General features: G+C 37.1%; 2 protein-coding genes across 2 annotated transcripts; both read left to right on the top strand.

The window, feature by feature from the left end:
* Positions 1-2030: 2030 nt before the first annotated feature.
* On the top strand, positions 2031-12138 carry LOC140167457 (uncharacterized). The gene is made up of 4 exons (XM_072190763.1): positions 2031-2172; positions 8495-8596; positions 10091-10204; positions 10919-12138. The coding sequence occupies exons 1-4, from the start codon at positions 2031-2033 to the stop codon at positions 12136-12138; spliced, it is 1578 nt and encodes a 525-aa protein (XP_072046864.1).
* Positions 12139-12575: 437 nt separating this feature from the next.
* LOC140167458 (latrophilin receptor-like protein A) lies at positions 12576-14514 on the top strand. Its single transcript, XM_072190764.1, has 2 exons — positions 12576-13391; positions 14142-14514. The coding sequence occupies exons 1-2, from the start codon at positions 12576-12578 to the stop codon at positions 14478-14480; spliced, it is 1155 nt and encodes a 384-aa protein (XP_072046865.1). The 3' UTR covers positions 14481-14514.
* The last annotated feature ends 6835 nt before the right edge of the window (positions 14515-21349 follow it).

The following is a 21349-nucleotide window of genomic DNA, read 5'->3' on the forward strand; positions in this document are numbered from 1 at the left end:
CTTTTTTTTGGGACACCCTGTATGACACAACATCCAATGGGGGAAGTAACAAAAACATATACACAAAGTATATGTTTTGTGTTACTCCCCCATTGGATGTTTTTTCATATTTTCCCTGTTTTAAAATTTAAAATTAGCTTGCCTGAAAAATTCATGAAATTTGGTAGCAGTCCGTCCCTAGTCGTATATTGAACATTTTGAAATATTGCCTATCAAGGCTGATTGTTTTCCATATAAAACAAACTTTCGTAGTTAATTGTCTATTGTTGGTTATCTACTTTGAAAGAATGCTTCCAACAATTTTAAAGTCAGCATAAATGTTGGCATTACATTGTTTGGATGATGTTAATTAATTCCAAGAGTAGTATACACGAGTGAGCTACTGAGTGAAAATAAGATTACTTTAAGGGATCTGGAATGAGCGTTTTGAGCATTTCGACAGTTTTTTTGTGGGACATGAGAGCACATCAGACGTATTGAATTGCATTCTGAATACGAAGAATGTCTTTCTGATATCAAATAATTTTCATTTTTGAAAGTCACGATATAATACAAATTTTATAACAAATTATTAAAATTTGATATTTTTCACATTTTTGATATATAAAAGTCCTCGAAGTAAATTTTATAAATCTAATGACATATTCTTAAAGTGTATGTAGCTGGGAGGAAAAGCCGACGATCAATTGAAAATTTTGACCTTTCATATTGAAGATATGGATTTTTCCCCAAAAGACCTTTTTTTTTTTTTTGGTGTTTTGAGTACTGTTAAATATCAAAATATCCATTTTTAATCATTTTGCCATAAAATTGCGAATTTCAAAAAATCAAAATTATTTGATATCAGAAGGACATTCTTCGTATTCAGAATGCAATTCGATATGTCTGATGTGCTCTAATGTCCCACAATAAATACTGTCCAAACGTTCATACCCCACCCCTTAACAACCGAACTTTATCGAACCGCTCGTATGGCTTAGCGTTATATCTTTTGACGCATGAACTTTAGACTCTTGGTTCAAACCCCTCTAGGGCACTTGATTTGATTTTAACTTGTTTTTATAGTTTTGTCTTAATCCTACGTTTTTAAGTCATGATAAAAAATTATACGATTTCGAATTTCGTTATTCTTTGCCAAAAATATTTATATTTCTAGTAAACAACTGCCAGGAAGGTTTTCTGGTCATTTGAAGCATATGGACAGGGCCGTCTCTAATTTTAACTTTTTTTGTGGTGACACTAGTCACCAATAGTCACGCATGATTACGACACGAGGCCTCTTTGAAAGCAACTTTTCAACCTACGACTCGATTATTACACCAATCATTTTCGCTGAAAATTTAATACATGCTGCAGTTTAATAGTTAATGTCTATCATTACAGAAAAGCATTTAGTCCGCGTTTGCTCACAGTCGTAGATATAACCATTTGAGTGATCGTGACATGATGATGCATTTTCTCATTTTTAAGCTACTTCGCGCGACATAAACATTAAATTTTCTCCAATAATTCAACTTTTATACGTTATGGTTTGCTTTATACTCGTGCTTCATATCCTATATTGGCTCAATGCGGAAATTAAGCATGTTAAGCGAGAAATGACTCGCGTATTCCATTTGTGACTGTTTTCCAAACATGCGTATTTGCCGACTTATTTTCACCATTTTGTTACGTAACAGCAGAGTTGTTGCCGTCGTACTGATACTAAAATCTACTACTTGTTTCACCGAGCTTTTAGAATGAAACCTTGCAGTGTTTGACCAATGACGAAGAACCGACGAAACCTATAATACTAAAAGTAGTGTTGGTGAAATTCATACATCTTCATGAAGCTATTCATGAGAGTTAACTGTCGGAAACCCACGCGTAACCACACGTTCTTATATTTTTGGATGAAATAGAATCAGTTTGTAGTCCGGTGCAAGATATGCTGTATACTCATTGAACTCCAGCTCTGAATGTGTTAAAGAAAGGAAGGCAAGCAAAAAAAAACATACGAAGGTTTAAACACTATGTTTCAAATAGCGAAAATGGTATATGCTATGATGGTGTTTTTGTGTAGAACTTGGTATATGATCTTGATTTTGATCACGTTGTATTGGTCCATAGGCTTTGGACAAACGTCTCTCGGAATTACGTCTATACCAACATTAAATGCTATCTACCTAGAAGGTAAGTTGACTGTCAATGCTTTAAATTAATTTATGTTTTACCGTGATTTGTCTAAATTGAACCAAATAACCATAATGATGCATTTCCCCAAATATTGCATCAAGATTTGGGATGCAATTATCTATGTTGACGAATATTGAATATAAATTCAGCAACAATTTCGACATAGCAAATATAAAATTCATACTTAATTTACTTTTGAATTTTAATATTGCTGATAAATGCTTGAAGATATGCATTAGTTATACAAAGTAAGACTACAATATAACATCGTAATTTTAAATGTGCTGCCATAACAACCGTTACAGGCACAGTAAACACAAAAACGTTTTTAAAACGTTTTAAATAAGTTATATTTTGGGTTTTGGTTTAGGTAAAAACGTTTTAATAACATTAAAATGTCGGGTTATATAAAGGTCATAAAATCGTTTTAAAACGTTTTGTATGAAAACACACTACAACAATATTTTCAAAATGTTTTCGAAATGACATTGTAAACTATTTTTGCAAACATTTTTGGCCAAATATTTTGTCAACACTTCAATAACATTATGTTAAAATATTTGCACCCAGCAAACACAGAAATGTTCTTAAAATGTTTTTTACAAAACGTTTTAATAATATTTAAATGTCGGGTTATATAAAGGTCGTGAAAACATTTTAAAAACGTTATTGTAAATATTTTGGGCAAACATTTTTTGCAAAATATTTTTTCAACCCCAAAATGACATTCTGTTTAGAATGATTTGTACCAATTTTTCAAAAATGTTTTTGGAATGTTATTAAAACGTTTTTATACCCTTTATATAACCCGACATTTAAATGTTTTCTATAAAATATTTGTGTTTGCTGTGCTGTAAATTACCAACAAATGTTATTTAATGTTATGAAAACGTTTTATACCATTAATGTACCTTTTATATAACCCGACATTTAAACGTTTCCTGACAATCTTTTATAACCTTTTGCGAATGATGTCGAAAACGTTTTGTGTTTGCTTGGGGGCTTCCTAATGCAGGTTCTCTTCGTGTGTTGATGCTTTTATACATTAAACTTTTGACATAAGTATGCTATAATTATCCATGGCATGATGGCAACATTTTTGATATAAGTATGCTATAATTATCCATGACATGATGGCAACCATAGTGCAGTTATGTCTACGGCAAATTCACCGTGACCTTTCCAGCCATAAACCCGCTTAGTGAAGATTAAACCGAGATATGCAGTACTAAACAATTATAGTAATCGATTGTCCAATGCAAATTTATTACCATGTGATAATACTAATTCAATGAGCGATCGAATTGTCCGCTACGGTCGACTAATCCAATCGATAATGACGCTATTGACATGTACGGGCGGAGCTCCACTGAACGAGTTTTGGGGTATTTTTCACTGGTTTGCTGTCATTTACTCATCAAGGCGGTCGCCCGTTATTATAAGGACTATGCTAATGATTTAAAGATTGACATGTAGAGAATAAACCATACTTGATTGACAGAAAATACAAAATTGGTACCTACTACGGTTTCGTGACACCCCTCTTCCAAATGCGACCAAGTCAGGGCGGCCCGGTGAAGCAAAATGTGCATTGGAATAACACGGGAGTTTGGATAGATGGTAGGATTTCTTTCTCATAGAAATGTATGGTCCCACGTTATTAAAGCTTGTACCGGGTTGAAAATTTTGAAAAGAATAAGTAATAGAAACATAGAGCAAGTACTAAAATCATAGCATTTATACTTTTTGATATATGACGCTAACTAGTTTATCTCCTATATCTACAACACAGCGCTACCAGTAGGGGTCAATTGCCTATTGTGAGTGCCCCTGTGTTGTGTGCATACATGTAGGCAACAATAACTGCATGATGCATTACATGTAGTGTTCATTAATTTCAAAATTAGGTACAATACAATTGAATATATGAATACAAAAGCCACCCAAGTCCATACTTTGGCCAAATTGAGTTAAGCATGGGAAATTGTTGCTATACATAGGCCTGTCATATGTATGAAAGAACAACTCAAATTCATCCTCCGTGTCTATTGGACATGTGAAAAATAGCATGTATGAAGGAATCACCCAATTCCATGATTTTAGTCTTGTAACACATTGATTGAAATCCAGTATGTATAAAAGTCCACTTGTAACACATTCATTGCTAGAGAGTGAAAAAAAAAAAAAAAATGGGTTTAATAAAGGAAAGTATGTGGTTTATATTACATGGCAGAATGCTTATCAACATTATACATACCTGTGTGCTTTATTTTGTATTATCTTACTAGTGGTAATCTCATTCTAACATTGTTGTCTTTGTATATGATTCAAAAACCACCCAAGTCCAAAATTTAAAATGAACCCCACGAAGTCCCTGAAATGCTAATCGTCATACTTAATACAGGTTAATCCACTCATTTGCACGTAAACTTACCATATGGACCAGGTAAATCTAACTGAAGGAATTAAAATGATACACATGTATTTCTTTCAAAATCACTTCCCATTGACTTGGGTGGCTTTTGTATTCATGTATTCAATTGTTCTAAAACAGTATTGACATAACCATGAAAACGGGTATTTTCAACTATTTGGCTTTATGACAAATCCCAAAAGTCCCTACCGATGCAAATAACGTAGTATGCGGGTCGAATACGCATTCAAATATGTATAAACCATAGCACTCATTATTGATTTGGGACTTTTGTGTAGAAATTGCTTATTTTGGTTATAAATAGTAATTTCCTCTACAAATCATGTGGATATCGCGTATGTTTCTAAGATTTTAAAGCAGAAGACACACAATTATGTTAGTCTATATGTTATGTATAATATCTAGGATTTTTAAGTTTCGCGAAAGCGCACGCACAATATTACGTCATAGCGATATTATATGGGGAATGTTTGTACTTTTGTATTATCATTGGATAGAGAGTCATATAGAGTCATATAGCTAAACATTGGTGTCAAATATAGCAGTTGAGTATAAGGCATTAAATCAGGTGGTCCTGCTGTACTATCCACTAAATCTACCTATTTTATACAGCCAAGTATATGATTCGTCTTTTTGCTAATTAATCCGTGTACCATCTTGCAAGAGCAGAGTGCATAAGCATCTCATGTCTGTTACTGACTTACTGTACCCCTTCACTCTCGTTGTTCCTAAGCTGCTGTGAACCACTGATTGGCCCATGTGGTTGTCTTTTATAGCGCCTAGGTGCCTATATAAGTTCGTGACTTGTGTCACTCCTCATGGACCTATTGCTCAATTTAGCATTTTAGGCCAAAAAATAAAGGTTTGTCTCAAAGCTCGCGCGCGCATTTGTAAAATCGCGTGATTTGAAAAAAAAAAGAAATGCGGACATTTTTTATTTCAAAATGGTTTTTTTTTTCTTAATTATTTCCAGATTTTTTTTCTCACAATACCATAAAAATACCAAGTCGGGAATAATAATAAAAAATCGCATTTCGCATTTGTTTTCAAACCACTTTGAACTTTGAGACAAACCTTTATTTTTTTTTGGCCTTATATATATATAAACAAATCGGCGTTGGTCAAATGTTTTTTTCTTTTTCATGAATGTCCATTATAAAATCCGGGGAATGGAAAGTATCCATTTCCTTCATACCGAATGCAATGTGATGTTGCTGCATTGGTAACAAAAGAGGTGTCATAATGTGCAAACATAAATTCTGCTTTGAACGCATATCCCAAATTTGGCATAAGACAGACCGTTTTGGAATAATGGTCTTTCATTAAGGGGGTAATTACTTTTTGATGTGTTTACGTTATTTATAGTTAACGGATTGCAGCGTCTAAATAAATATTCATGAGAGTTGTTACGAGTCGTTGATGACTCAAGGCCAAAAACACCTTTTACCAAAATTCACTTCAGAATGCACACCAGAATACACTGTTTGATTAAGTTAACAATATCTTTAATCAAAAGTAAAGAATGATTTAACAATAATTTTGTGAGTCAACATAAATACAGTCAGAATTAATCAAATACTCCCTTAACCAGCAGCAACCTTCTTCTTGTTATTGATTACAATGTTCTGTATAATGTGTATGTATATCTTGATAAACTTGTTCTGCGAAGATCAAGGTTCCGTTAAGTCCAATGAAGACTTTTATATCCTTCGCATATAAATTCCTCGCACAGATGACAATCTCCAAAATGGTGCTCTTTTCAACTTTAACACAATTTCTAATGGAAAACAGGTCTGCCTCCATGCAGTCCCCCTATTTCCACTTACAGGACAGATGCGTTGTTTCATAAACCAGACTTCAGCAAGTCGATAGAAGAAAATATTCCTGTCTTAGAAGAGGTATGCACTCTGACGTATTCTAGATTTTCTCCGTTATTACTGGATAGTGCATTATGATATGTTTGGTTCGCAATAACCTTTCTTTGAGGGCATATGGACTGTAAGCATATTAACTAGCCAACAACATTAATCCCCCCAGCAGGGGAGGTCATGAATATGTCGGCGACCGGAGTCTATTGTTATGACCCCTATCGCAAGCTAATTTTACGACCCCCTATCTTGGGTAGGGAAATTTTTATGACCGCCCCCCTTCCACCTACACAGACTCAAGACAAATTATTAATTTTTGAACTATGGCGCGGAGCGTGCCAAAACTTCAGAGCAAAGAAAGTGCGTGGAGCGTGTTAAAATTTCGATCTGAAAGACAGTGTAAAGAAGGCGCGCACAAATTTTGCATTATATTACTAAAGATTGTGCGCACATTTTGATTGTTAAGTTGAACAATGCGCCAAAATTTTGAGATACCAGCCCTTAATAATTCTACACCCCGCCCTATTTTGGGTGTTAAAAATTATAACCTAAGGGGCTGTGTAATAATCACCTGTTCCCCTGCAGGGTAAAAAGGGAAGCAAGCAATTTTTGGCACATTTATGTGCGCCCTTTAAATAAAACGCTCTATAAAGGATTAGGAAAACAGTACGGAAACGTTTAAATATGCAACATGTCCTGCTCGCTATACACACATTATCTAGACTTGATCTTATAGCCCCGAGCGCTATATTGACTTTCACCCAATGAGCTTTATTTGGAGTACTATTACAAGTAGAACTGATACAACCATTGGTCAATATATTGGTTATTTGCCCGTTGATGACAGCCAGAGGATGATTTAAGTACTACCCAATACCCCACTGGGTTAACCATGCACCTAGTATAGCAGTATGGTAAAACATGACACCACTGCTCTGCTACTGCATATAAGTGCATGGTTAAATTTATATTTGGACAGTTAAGTCAACAATAAAAACACTGTCAACATGCCAGTCGATTTCACATTAATGTTATCTACAGAAGCTGTGAATTATCCTTTATGCACACATCACTTTTGTTCTGAGATCGTAATAATCGAAAAGTAATAATGACACACACACACAATTTTAAAACAACAACTTTTGTACAAAATTCAATGGGATTTGAAAATCAAAGTGGCAGTTGAAACTCTGAAACACTTTTATAGTGCATGATGGGAAGTCCTTATTTATCCTCTGTGGATGACAGCGGTGGCCGGGTGGATTGTGTATTCAATTACTTGGGCTAATACCCGGATTTAGACTTCTATATTGGCTATGCATAAGCCATGAAGATGCACAAGCACATCTTTATATATTGATATAGTGTAATGTAAAACATCAGCTTTGAGATATTTTACAAAAGCTTTAGTTTAAAGTAGCTATTTCAGATCACATCATGAAGTAACCCATTCCTTTTTTTATGTGTTTTGTTCATCCAAATCCATCATTCCTATCTCAATTAGATATTGCTTTTAGCAACGTTATTGTGTATTTTGTAGATGCATATAGATGAATAGTTGCTGACGACTTGTTTTTTTACTTTTGCAGATTAGGCTCTCGAACATTTGGCCGATGCAAAGGGGGAGGCAAGGAATTGACCTTTTCGGTAAATCCCATAAGCCTTTGCGAGTATACCTGAGATGTCGTCATTTGACGTCACGCTGATCTGCGCCGATACGCACATCGTTTATCGAACATCGTTACTGCGCATTGCATGTCGGCGTGATGCCAAATGACGATATCTCAGGTGTACTCGCAAAGGCTTATAGGATTTACCGAAAAGGTGTTGACAGGCAAGGAGGGAAAGCACTTTTTGTCAGGCAGAAATGGGGGGCTCGGTTTTTATTGGAATGCGAATGGGGCGGATGGTGGGGTGGGGGCAAGCATTTTTTGGTTGCCCACCACGGTCATAAATATTGCGCAGCTCCAATTGTCTGCTAAAATGTAAATTTATTTTTCTCCCGTTACCTTTTCAGATATTGGTGAATGTGCATCTACTCGCTGTCTGAATGGAAGTACATGTATAGATAGATTCAGCAGTCCATGCTTATGGCTGGCCCCATATCCTTGGCTGACAGGTTCGTCAGGTTTATTACTTTCTAAAGTTTCTGCCGTAATGTTATTAAGTTTCACTCAATTTCCAATATAACGTTATAATCTATAATACTTTCGACATTATGAAAAATGTTCGGTGAAACTTTCAAAGAACTTTAAGAAGGAAGTTCCTGTCATATGAATCTGCGCCTTCTACGTCCGTCCTTTTCTCAGTATCCTGAAGGCCGCTTTCTGTCACAGGCGTACCAGATACCAGGAGTAAAACAGTGGGGTAATCAAAGCTATTATACCGACCAAGTTTACAGGGACAGCTGCGCGTATATATCGCTCCTCGATATTTGCTTTACTATTTTAGCCCAATCAAATTTGAATGTATAGGGGATAAAGTGCGCGCGGAGCACAAGAAACATGTCAATTTCACACTATTTCATCTAAAAATCAAGGTATAATGCCGAATAATAGCAAAAAATATTACAAAATGTGTGATACCAACCCTTAGATCGGGGAAAAATCTGTTCACGCGATCGGCGACCAACTTCATTTGCGCAAATTCATGAGCGCTATTAAAAAAAAAAGCGCAGTGATTTATAGTGCGCTACGTACAGGCACAACGCCTAGACGTTGATCCACAAGCCTCAGCACACATTACAGGTTGTCGCTGACCACTACGGCCCCACATCATTCCATAAACCATTAAACAGCAATTCAGGGACTTGACTGCTTCAAGATCGCACACCCTAGACATTCCACAAATAACCTTCGCAACCAGGATCAGCTCCCCGAGTTTCGTACGGGTTACAACGAGACAAATTAGCAGTAAGTTCCTTGCCCAGGGGAATTACAAGCTAACTCAATTTTTACCACGAGAGCGTACTAAGCACTGCCAGGGTTCGAACCCGCAACATCTCGCACCATAGTCGAACGCCTTATCGATTGAGCTAACTTGACTGCTGTTACGTATATTAGTATTCCAGAATCCTTGCCCATGTCTACTAAAATATATTGTCTCCTTACCTTTTCAGATATATATTTAAATTGTAAAAATAGTGTTAACAGCAAGGGTTATTTCTGTTGGTGTCAGCCAGGATGGACTGGACCTCACTGCGAAATTAGTAAGTTCTTATCAATGGATCTACCATTTTAAATTAACCTTTCCTAAATGAGTATTCAAAATGCCTTGGCGGTGGGGCCCAAAATTGTTTTTGACCAAAAATGTTTCAACTTCTCGGGGTAGAACTGAACAGTTGTTTTGCCAAACACACATGCAGTGCCGTAGCTAATTGTAATATATTGACGCAAGTAAAGCAGCTTAGACAAATGGCCACATTACTGTCAAAGGCTGAGTGGGAAAAATTGTAGTTCTTTTTTTGTTTTAATTTTATCTAGATTTACCTTGACATTTGATCGTGCCCCCTCCCCTTTCGCCTAGCGCCGTCCCTCTGTGTAGCAAGAAGACTAATCTGGCATCTCGTGTCCTATAATTATTTAAGTTATCAATCAATGTTCTTATTTCTCAGATATCAATGAGTGTGCTCCTACCCCTTGTTTAAATGGAGGTACATGCCGTGATGGAATCAATCAATTCACTTGCGACTGTGTGTCAGGTTATACTGGTTCTAGATGTCAATTTGGTAAGTAAATATAATGCTAAATAATAGACAAGTTGTCATATTTTAACAATTAAATGAAATCCCAAACAATTAATGTTTGTTTTCTGTACTTGGTGGGTAAGGATTCTAGTTGCGCAACTCAACTCTAGTTATTTTTATGCGAGTGGTCGGCCAGTAAAAAGTTATTTATAAAAATGAACAATGTTTTGTTTTTCCTACCCGTTGCATAATAAGTGCTCCGTACTTTGAGTGTGTAGCTGCGTATCCAAATTCGGGATGATCTAGGTGTTAGGTGTTTGTTTGTTTGTGTTTGTTTTTAGCAACGAAAGTTTAATTGAATTTGTTACTTCTGATATCTGTGACATAACTCTTTTAATATTTAGAGATTCGAGTTTTTATCTTTATCTAAATTATTTACACATTCGAGCGTATCTTTGCGACTACTCAAAATTTGTTTTTATAGCCACTTTTATAGGGACATTTTTTTTAATATAACTCCTCGATGACACTTTACTCTCTTCAATTTCATAATTGATTTGAATAAATTTTCCAGAAAAAAATTGTCAAAGTTCCGCTTTTTAAGGGAATAATTCTAGAATGGCCTCCACCAATCAAATTTCAAATGGGACTACATTGTATTTTGCAAGTGAATTTGAAACAAACAAACAAACAAACAAGAAATCGATATTTAGCCGTTTTTGATTTATTGAAATTCTTTTCATTCTCTCTTTTCAGATACAGTAATTGAAGTTAACAACATAACCGTACCTGTTTGTCCCCAAAAACATTTGTGTAAATCAATAGGGTGTTCAGAAGGCGACCAAATCACTCAGAAATTTTGTCACTGTGATAAAGCTTGTACTTTTTTCGACGACTGTTGCGTAGACTACGAAGATGAATGTTCACACGATCAACATGGTGAATTTCAAAATATGTTAAAATCACGTGATTTAGTTACAACCGATAGACAGTGTGTTACTGTAGAAGAAAGGGTCATTGATCCAGATGTCATTATTGTTAGCAACGATAGTTATTGGATGGTTTCAAGATGCAGCAAGAATCTTGGTGTTGTCGGTAAAAAATGCCAAGAACCAGTGTGTAATGATACGTTGTCAACTGTACCAGTGATTGACTCGTTTGGAATCACTTACAGAAATGTCTATTGTGCTGTGTGTCACAATGTTCGTACATCAGAATTAACTGCATGGGAAACAACTTTAGATTGCGCATATTTGCCCATTGACCTAAATGGAATTAATATGAACTTTTTATGCAGCGCTTGTCGTTTGACTCTGAATCCTCCGGTAGCAGCGAGAAAATGTGAACCACGTATGCTATCCGGATGTGTTAGTGAAGCTGATGAAGCTTTCAAAGGAGGTTGCGAAGCGTACACGGGTATGATTGATGTATCAGGTAGAATATATAAAAATCCTCATTGCTCTTTATGTAGTGTAAATAATAAGGATATAACCTTTGACGAATACAATGTGAATTGCACAGGCACACACATTCCGATGTATATTGTACCGCTTCCGGAATCAGATGGCAGTTCTCCTATTATACTAGCGACTACACCTCCGAATCCTCCTCGGCCAGGTGGTCTTCCCCTGTCAGTAGTCCTGAATTTCGCTTCCTCCGTGGAGGGAAGTAGCATCAAAATCTTACGGAATACTGAGATCATCATAGAAACCACCATTACATGTCCTGAAGGCGAGGTATATGTTGAACATCGAGATGCTAGTTGGAATTGCATACCTTTGAGTTGTGACGTTGGGTTTGAACTCCATGATGGGAAATGTTTACCGAAAACCTCCGATTTGCCGTGTGGAACTGACGAGTTAAATAATACGAGTATTACTGTAACAGTAACATTATACACGGAAGCCTGTAAAGATTTTTGGTTCATAAATGTTAGCGAAGAATTTTGCTACCCTTATTGGGTATGGATCTGTTGAACAATGTCATCATTTTAAATGTGTCCATAACATGTAATGATAGGACGAATTCGGTTGATATTATGTACATAGTTAGTGGTAAAGCAGATTTGTTGGATATGATCCAAGATCAACTCGCAGTTTATGAAACAATAAACTCATTGCAATCCTTTACAAAAAGTAGTACGATAAGAAAACTTGAAATCACCAAAAGTTGTCTGGAATCGGATTTTAAATACATATGTGACTCGAAGTGGATATCGGTAAATAATCATACACTTTTAATACAAAATGGCAGCTACGTTGTCTTTCTGAACAAATCTTTAGAATGGATAACACCTCATGGTGTTGAATTCAGAGTACGCTATCAAACTGATAACACAACTAACAAATTCATCAAGGATATTGCGATCAAAATTTGCCACGTGGACAGCAATCTCAGCTGCCCATATATTAGAATGAATGTGTCCTTGTTTAGAAGTTGGAATCCTTCAGATGGAATGATGAAGTACATCCCAAATGGTCATGTTTTGAAACCAGCAGAGTACTTCATAACTTCAAATGATGAAATTTTAGTGTGCAATTTCTTCAAACAAAGTGTGGTACGTAATGTAACGCATACTGAGTCGTTTTTTGAATATTCAAAAGCGCAAACCATTGTAAGCATCGTCGGGAGTCTCTTGTCACTGATCGCCGTGATACTAACATTTCTTACTTACGCCTTATTTGCTAGTCTTCGCAACCGTGCTAGTCGCCTCATCATGAACCTTATTGGAGCTATCTTTTTAGGTCAGTTTCTACTTCTTTTTGGTGGCAACGAGAACGAAAACGCCTGTACCACCATAGCTGTACTTGCACATTACGCATGGCTTGCAGCATTTGCCTGGATGAATGCTTTGGCATTTGATTTAAATAGAACGTTTGGTAATACGGATAATTTACAGAAAGTGAACGAAGGAATGTCTATGTTTCTGTACATGATATATGCATGGGGCTCTCCTTTCCTAATTGTCATACCGTGTCTTGTTCTTCATTTTTGCCAATGTACCCAAGTCAATTTCAAGTACGGAAGCGTCAGTGCTTGTTGGATAAGTGATGGTACGGCAAACCTACTGACATTTGGTGTTCCAGCTGCTATCTTCCTGCTTTTTAACGCCATTTTATTCGGACACACCGTTGCTGGTATAAGATCTACCAAAAGGGCAACTGCCAGGCTTCACCAGGATACGTCAACATTGAAACGAACTACCAAAGAACTTCTTATTTATATAAAGGTTAGTTCCAATAAGTTAATGAAAATGTAACAGTCAGAACTTTCGAAACACACTGTTACATCATAAAGTATTTTTAATCGTGTTCATTTGGAAATTTACCAATGTTTGATTAACGTGATGCTAAATTTGCGAAAATAATTAAAAAAAATACTGGGTTTCGTGGGTGAGATTGTAGCATTTTAAGAATAAAGTAAGGGAGACAAGGGAGTGTCCGCCCCTGGGAAAGTTCGCCCACCACGTGTTTCTGATTACGTGACTGCTGGGAAAGTACAATGATGATGTAATTACCTGACACACATTACAGCTAAGCTTACTCTTTATGGTCATTTAGCCAAGATATAGGGCTTTCATATGGGCCAATCATGTTTCTTCTAGCCTTAAAATTGGTATCGTTAGGGATTACAAAAGGTGTCCCATAAATATTATACACTAGTGCGTGTCCTTCTTAGACTAATGTTGAATGTATTACTTCATTGCTGAGTGAAAGGCATTTGGTATTTGACCAGTGAAGTAGCGACGCTTTTCCCAACGGAACAAAAAGCGCTCTACCTCATTGGCTAATCGCTATCGACTTTCGAGGTTATGATTTTATTTTGTGCTTACTCTGTTGCTATCATGAGATCGCTAGGGCAGTCAGAAAAAAGTAGGGCGAACACTCCCGGTCTCCCCTATTTACGCCGGAACTCCTTCTCGCCATCATGGCCTGTGATTGATATTGTCACGAATATTTTATCGTCTGTTTGTTTTCAGATTGCTAGTCTAATGGGGTTTACCTGGATATTTGGTTATGTTGCCGCATTTACTGGCATCGAGGCTCTATGGTACATATTCATCATTCTCAACTCACTCCAGGGAGTGTTTATTTTCATCTCTTTTATCTGCAATCGTCGAGTAGGATTGTTATGGAGTGAAAAACTGAAACTTTCTGGTCCGAAAGCAGCGCAGAAGTCCTCAACAAGTGGCAAAACATACAGACATCGAGCTGCGTATGCTCCTGGAACACGAATGACAGGATATTGTTCAAGTATGCAATCTGATTTACAACAGGATGGTAGTGACCAACCGCTGAAAGAAGAAATGAAAGTTTAAAGGGATTCAGACTCATTCGTTAAACTTTGTAAATTGGCAGAATAGAATAATATATATAGTAGTGTTGTTAAGAGTTATATACATGTACGTGATATAATTAAGGCTTGAAATATTACATTCGAAGCGCCAAAAGTTTGGATTGCGGGTCAGTCTGTGTGAACATTTTTTGGTAAGCATGCTTCCCACGAAACTGGAAATGGCGGTTCTTTGGGTTCTAACGGCGTATCAGTAGAAGGGGAACTTTCGAAGCTGTGACCTGTCAAAATCAAAGACCGTCCTTGTTTTTTCAGTTGTTGCACCTTTGAATATAAGAAACTGTGATTCTTTTCAGACTTTTAAGAACTTGTTAAAGACTTATTTATATAACAAAGTGTATACAAAACGTAACTGATTATTACTTATGTATGTCATTGACCATTACCTATTGTAATACGTATATTACATGCATGTATTTTAATGTTTTATTGTACTTATACTTATATATATATGTATTTTAATGTTTAATTGTACTTATACTTATATGTATGTATTTTAATGTTTAATTGTACTTATACCTATATATATATATGTATTATAATGTTTAATCGTACTTATTTGTTTTCCATTACAAATGCTAATTATTATAAATGTATTATATATCTATACACATAAAATACGTGTCTATTACACGCAAACTCACCCCAAAACTCAGTGAATAGCATTCATCACCAACGTAATAGATTTTGCTTGATCTTTAGATCTTGATCTTGAAAAGAGTCTTCCGCACGACTATACAGTGCGTACATTATGAGCTGAATTGTTGGTAAAAAAAAATGTAATGTCTCGAAATGCCAAGAAGGTATTATACCCCGAGTAAAGAATGTAATAAAAATAATAATTTTCCCACAGGGGGTAGTACTCTTCATATGGGTCAATATTCCTATTTTCTTTTCATACTCAAAATCCCAAGAAGATATACTAGACTAATTATTAGTAATTATTATTAATTATCTCACATTATATCCGAAGCCCCGTGAGCTATAGTGTGGTGAGTGACCGCTCTAGTTTCTTTTAAACCTGATGAATAATGGGCATGAGAGAAATAGTTGGATATATATACATGATATAGGGAAGTGTTTTTATAACATCCTTATAATGACACAGACACCTTGCTGTCTACAGCAGATAACTCAGCCACTTTGCTATCTACTGATAATAATTCAGACACCTTGCCTTTTACTAAAGATTGAGACATATTAATATCTATTAAAGATAACTTAGATGCTTTGCTATTTACTGAGGATAACATAGCTTCCTCGATATCTACTGAAGATAACATATACACCTTGCTATCTACTGATAAGTCAGACACCTTATACGGTATACTTATCATAACACAGACATCTTGCTATTTACCGAAGATAACTCAGGCACCTTGCTACTGAAAATAACTGTGACACCTTGCTATCTACTGAAGATAACTGTGACACCTTGTTATCTACTGAAGATAAGTCAAACACCTTGATATATACTGATCATAACACAGGCATCTCAAAGATAAGTCAGACACCTTTATCTATCTACTGAAGATAACTGTGACACCTTGTTATCTACCATGTCTACTGAAGATAAGTCAGACACCTTGCTATATACTTATCATAACACAGACATCTCGCTATTTACCGATGATAACTCAGACACCTTGCTATCTACTGAAGATAACTGAGACACCTTGTTATCTACTGAAGATAAGTCAAACACCTTGATATATACTTATCATAACACAGACATCTCGCTATTTACCGAAGATAACTCAGACACCTTACTATCTATAAAAGATAACTGTGACACCTTGTTATCTACTGAAGATAAGTCAGACACCTTGCTATATACTTAGCATAACACAGACATTTCGCTATTTACCGAAGATAACTCAGACACCTTACTATCTATAAAAGATAACTGTGACACCTTGTTATCTACTGAAGATAAGTCAGACACCTTGCTACATGTATATACTTATCATAATACAGACATCTCGCTATTTACCGAAGATAACTCAGGCACCTTGCTATCTACTGAAGATAACTGTGACACGGTTATCTACTGAAGATAAGTCAAACACCTTGATATATACTTATCATAACACAGACATCTCGCTATTTACCGAAGATAACTCAGACACCTTACTATCTATAAAAGATAACTGTGACACCTTGTTATCTACTGAAGATAAGTCAGACACCTTGCTATATACTTAGCATAACACAGACATTTCGCTATTTACCGAAGATAACTCAGACACCTTACTATCTATAAAAGATAACTGTGACACCTTGTTATCTACTGAAGATAAGTCAGACACCTTGCTACATGTATATACTTATCATAATACAGACATCTCGCTATTTACCGAAGATAACTCAGGCACCTTGCTATCTACTGAAGATAACTGTGACACTTTGTTATCTGCTGAAGATAACACATACACCTTGCTATCTACTGACACGTTCATGAAAGTTCATCTGTGTTGGTATAAATCATGATTTTGATTTAAACTTTTGATCCAAACACAAGGAAATAATTCCTACCTCGGAATTTTCAGATGGTACTCCATCTTTCATCAGCGAGATTTTCTTGACCTTTGACCTGATAACAGACTCGTAGACTCCTGAAAGCTTGAACCGGCCCCCGTCTTTGTTGAGAGATGGTTGGTTGGCTTTGATGTGAACTGCGGTGATTTTGTGGACTTGGATAAAGTCCGCATACTTGACAGAGACAGCAGGTGGTTCCAACGTGGAGTCAAAGAAGCAGTTCACATCAAAGCCAACCAACCATCTCTCAACAAAGACGGGGGCCTACATGTATGACCTACTTTTTCAAAAATGTACAGACTTGACATTTAATATGGAATATTTTTCGCAAAATTCCAAGACTGGTCTGGACGGATTCTGCATAGACCGCACGTGCTAAATATTAATTAGGGTGTGTCGGGAGCTGCTATTTTTCTGTATTTGCTTATTTAGGTATATTGTTATACAATAATGATCATCAAGAGCACAGAATAGCATAAGTTAATGTGAAAGCGTGATTCTTGTCATAAGAGCACAGAATAGCGCAAAGTAGCACAAGTTAATGTGAAAGCGTGATTCTTGTCATAAGAGCACAGAATAACGCAAAGTAGCACAAGTTAATGTGAAAGCGTGATTCTTGTCATAAGAGCACAGAATAGCGCAAAGTAGCACAAGTTAATGTGAAAGCGTGATTCTTGTCATAAGAGCACAGAATAGCACAAGTTAATGTGAAAGCGTGATTCTTGTCATAAGAGCACAGAATAGCGCAAAGTAGCACAAGTTAATGTGAAAGCGTGATTCTTGTCATAAGAGCACAGAATAGCGCAAAGTAGCACAAGTTAATGTGAAAGCGTGATTCTTGTCATAAGAGCACAGAATAGCGCAAAGTAGCACAAGTTAATGTGAAAGCGTGATTCTTGTCATAAGAGCACAGAATAGCATAATGTAACGCGAATATGATGCGTAGTAGGTAAATAGCAATAGTAGCACAAAGGAGCATAAGTTAATCTGAAAGTGTGATACTTCTGACAATAGCAACAATAGCACAAAGGAGCACAAGTTAATGTGAAAGCGTGATTCTTACCATAAAGAGCACAGAATAAACAGAACACCAATTCACGCGATTTTGCGTTTTTGTACATCACCTTCCGTACGGTACCTCAACATGCTCAAGCTTGTGCTATTCACGCGATTTTGCCTTTTTGTACTACCGTACCTCACGCATGAACTATTCACGCGATTTTGCGTTTTTGTACATCACCTACAGTACCTCAAGCTTGTGCTATTCACGCGATTTTGCTCATCTCTCTGATTCCATCACCTACCTCAAGTATGAACTATTCACGCGATTTTGCGTTTTTGTACATCACCTACCGTACCTCAAGCCTGTGCTATTCACGCGATTTTGCGTTTTTCTAAAACCTCCCTAAACCAGATTTAGTTTTCAACCCCACAATTTAATTTTATGAAACAGTAAATGAGTATCTATTGGCTCCTTCTTATTTCATCCACGAACACCTCTCCTAAACATTATCGCCTTTTTTAATTTTCTGCAAACACCCCAAAACCGTCCACACCAGATTTTAAATTTCTCTTTGCCGAGAACCGCTGTGTCTAAAGTCGCCATCCTCTGAAAGAGTTGTCAGGACGAGGATGTTTAGATATGTAGTACTCACCGACAAAATACCCCTTCCCGAAAACCGCCCAACCCCAAACATCACTTCTCTTTGCCGAGAACCCCTGTGTCTAAAGTCGCCATCCTCTGAAAGAGTTGTCAGGACGAGGATGTTTAGATATGTAGTACTCACCGACAAAATACCCCTTCCCGAAAGCCCAAACATCACTTCTCTTTGCCGAGAACCCCTGTGTCTAAAGTCGCCATCCTCTGAAAGAGTTGTCAGGACGAGGATGTTTAGATATGTAGTACTCACCGACAAAATACCCCTTCCCGAAAACCGCCCAACCCCAAACATCACTTCTCTTTGCCGAGAACCCCTGTGTCTAAAGTCGCCATCCTCTGAAAGAGTTGTCAGGACGAGGGTGTTTAGATATGTAGTACTCACCGACAAAATACCCCTTCCCGAAAACCGCCCAACCCCAAACATCACTTCTCTTTGCCGAGAACCCCTGTGTCTAAAGTCGCCATCCTCTGAAAGAGTTGTCAGGACGAGGATGTTTAGATATGTAGTACTCACCGACAAAATACCCCTTCCCGAAAACCGCCCAACCCCAAACATCACTTCTCTTTGCCGAGAACCCCTGTGTCTAAAGTCGCCATCCTCTGAAAGAGTTGTCAGGACGAGGATGTTTAGATATGTAGTACTCACCGACAAAATACCCCTTCCCGAAAACCGCCCAACCCCAAACATCACTTCTCTTTGCCGAGAACCCCTGTGTCTAAAGTCGCCATCCTCTGAAAGAGTTGTCAGGACGAGGATGTTTAGATATGTTGTACTCACCGACAAAATACCCCTTCCCGAAAACCGCCCAACCAAACATCACTTCTCTTTGCCGAGAACCGCTGTGTCTAAAGTAGCCAACCTCTGAAAAAGTTGCCCGCCCCACCCCAAAACCATCCACACCAGATTTTAAATTTCTCTCTCTGTATTACTCACCGACAAAATACCCCTTCCGAAAACCGCCCAACCCCAAACATCACTTCTCTACTTCAAAAAGCATTCGCAATTTGAACAACAGAACATGGTGTATAATGCCTCGTTCTTACTTCGTCCACGAACACCGCCCCTAAACATTGTTTCTTATTCTGCAAACCGCCCCATCACGTGTATATTGCCTCGTTCTACATTCATGCACGAAAACCGCCCCTAAACATTATTGTTTTTTTTCTTCTGAAAATCGCTCCATGCCAGATCACCTCCCCTAAACATTATTGTTTTTGCCAGGACGATCAACCACCAAAATCGCAACTTCGCGCGAATAGCACTACTTCTTAAGTACTTAGGGGAAAATAGCATAATCGCGCGAATAGCGCTTCAGTGCTAAGGCATTTTTCCCATCATAATGGACCAAAGTACAAAATCGCAAAATAGCGCGAATAGCGCACCCTCTATATATAGATCTATCAATCAACCACCAAAATCACAAAATCGCGCGAATAGCACTACTTTAAGTACTTAGGGAAAAATAGCATAATCGCGCGAATAGCGCTTCAGTGCTAAGGCATTTTTCCCATCATAATGGACCAAAGTACAAAATCGCAAAATAGCGCGAATAGCGCGAATAGCGCACCCTCTATATATAGATCTATCAATCAACCACCAAAATCGCGCGAATAGCACTACTTTAAGTACTTAGGGAAAAATAGCATAATCGCGCGAATAGCGCTTCAGTGCTAAGGCATTTTTCCCATCATAATGGACCAAAGTACAAAATCGCAAAATAGCGCGAATAGCGCACCCCTATATAGATCTATCAATCAACCACCAAAATCGCGCGAATAGCACTACTTTAAGTACTTAGGGAAAAATAGCATAATCGCGCGAATAGCGCTTCAGTGCTAAGGCATTTTTCCCATCATAATGGACCAAAGTACAAAATCGCAAAATAGCGCGAATAGCGCACCCCTATATAGATCTATCAATCAACCACCAAAATCGCAAAATCGCGCGAATAGCACTTAAGTACTTAGGAAAAATAGCATAATCGCGCGAATAGCGCTTCAGTGCTAAGGCATTTTTCCCATCATAATGGACCAAAGTACAAAATCGCAAAATAGCGCGAATAGCGCACCCCTATATAGATCTATCAATCAACCACCAAAATCGCAAAATCGCGCGAATAGCACTTAAGTACTTAGGGAAAAATAGCATAATCGCGCGAATAGCGCTTCAGTGCTAAGGCATTTTTCCCATCATAATGGACCAAAGTACAAAATCGCAAAATAGCGCGAATAACGCACCCTCTATATAGATCTATCAATCAAACACCAAAATCGCAAAATCGCGCGAATAGCACTACTTCTTAAGTACTTAGGGGAAAATAGCATAATCGCGCGAATAGCGCTTCAGTGCTAAGGCATTTTCCCCATCAAAATGGATCAAAGTGCAAAATCGCGCGAATAACACTACAAATGAGCGTTTATGGCGTTTCGACAGTATTTTTTGTGGGACATGAGAGCACCTCAGACCTATCGAATTGCATTCTTAATACGAAGCATGTCTTTCTGATATCAAATAATTTTCATTTTTGAAAATCACAATATAATACAAATTTTATGACAAATTATAAAAATTTGATATTTTTCAAATTTTGATATATAACAGTCCTCGAAATTTTGACCTTTCATATTGAAGAAAA

This window comes from Amphiura filiformis, chromosome 13 (assembly GCF_039555335.1).
Source record: "Amphiura filiformis chromosome 13, Afil_fr2py, whole genome shotgun sequence".
Lineage (NCBI taxonomy): Eukaryota > Metazoa > Echinodermata > Ophiuroidea > Amphilepidida > Amphiuridae > Amphiura > Amphiura filiformis.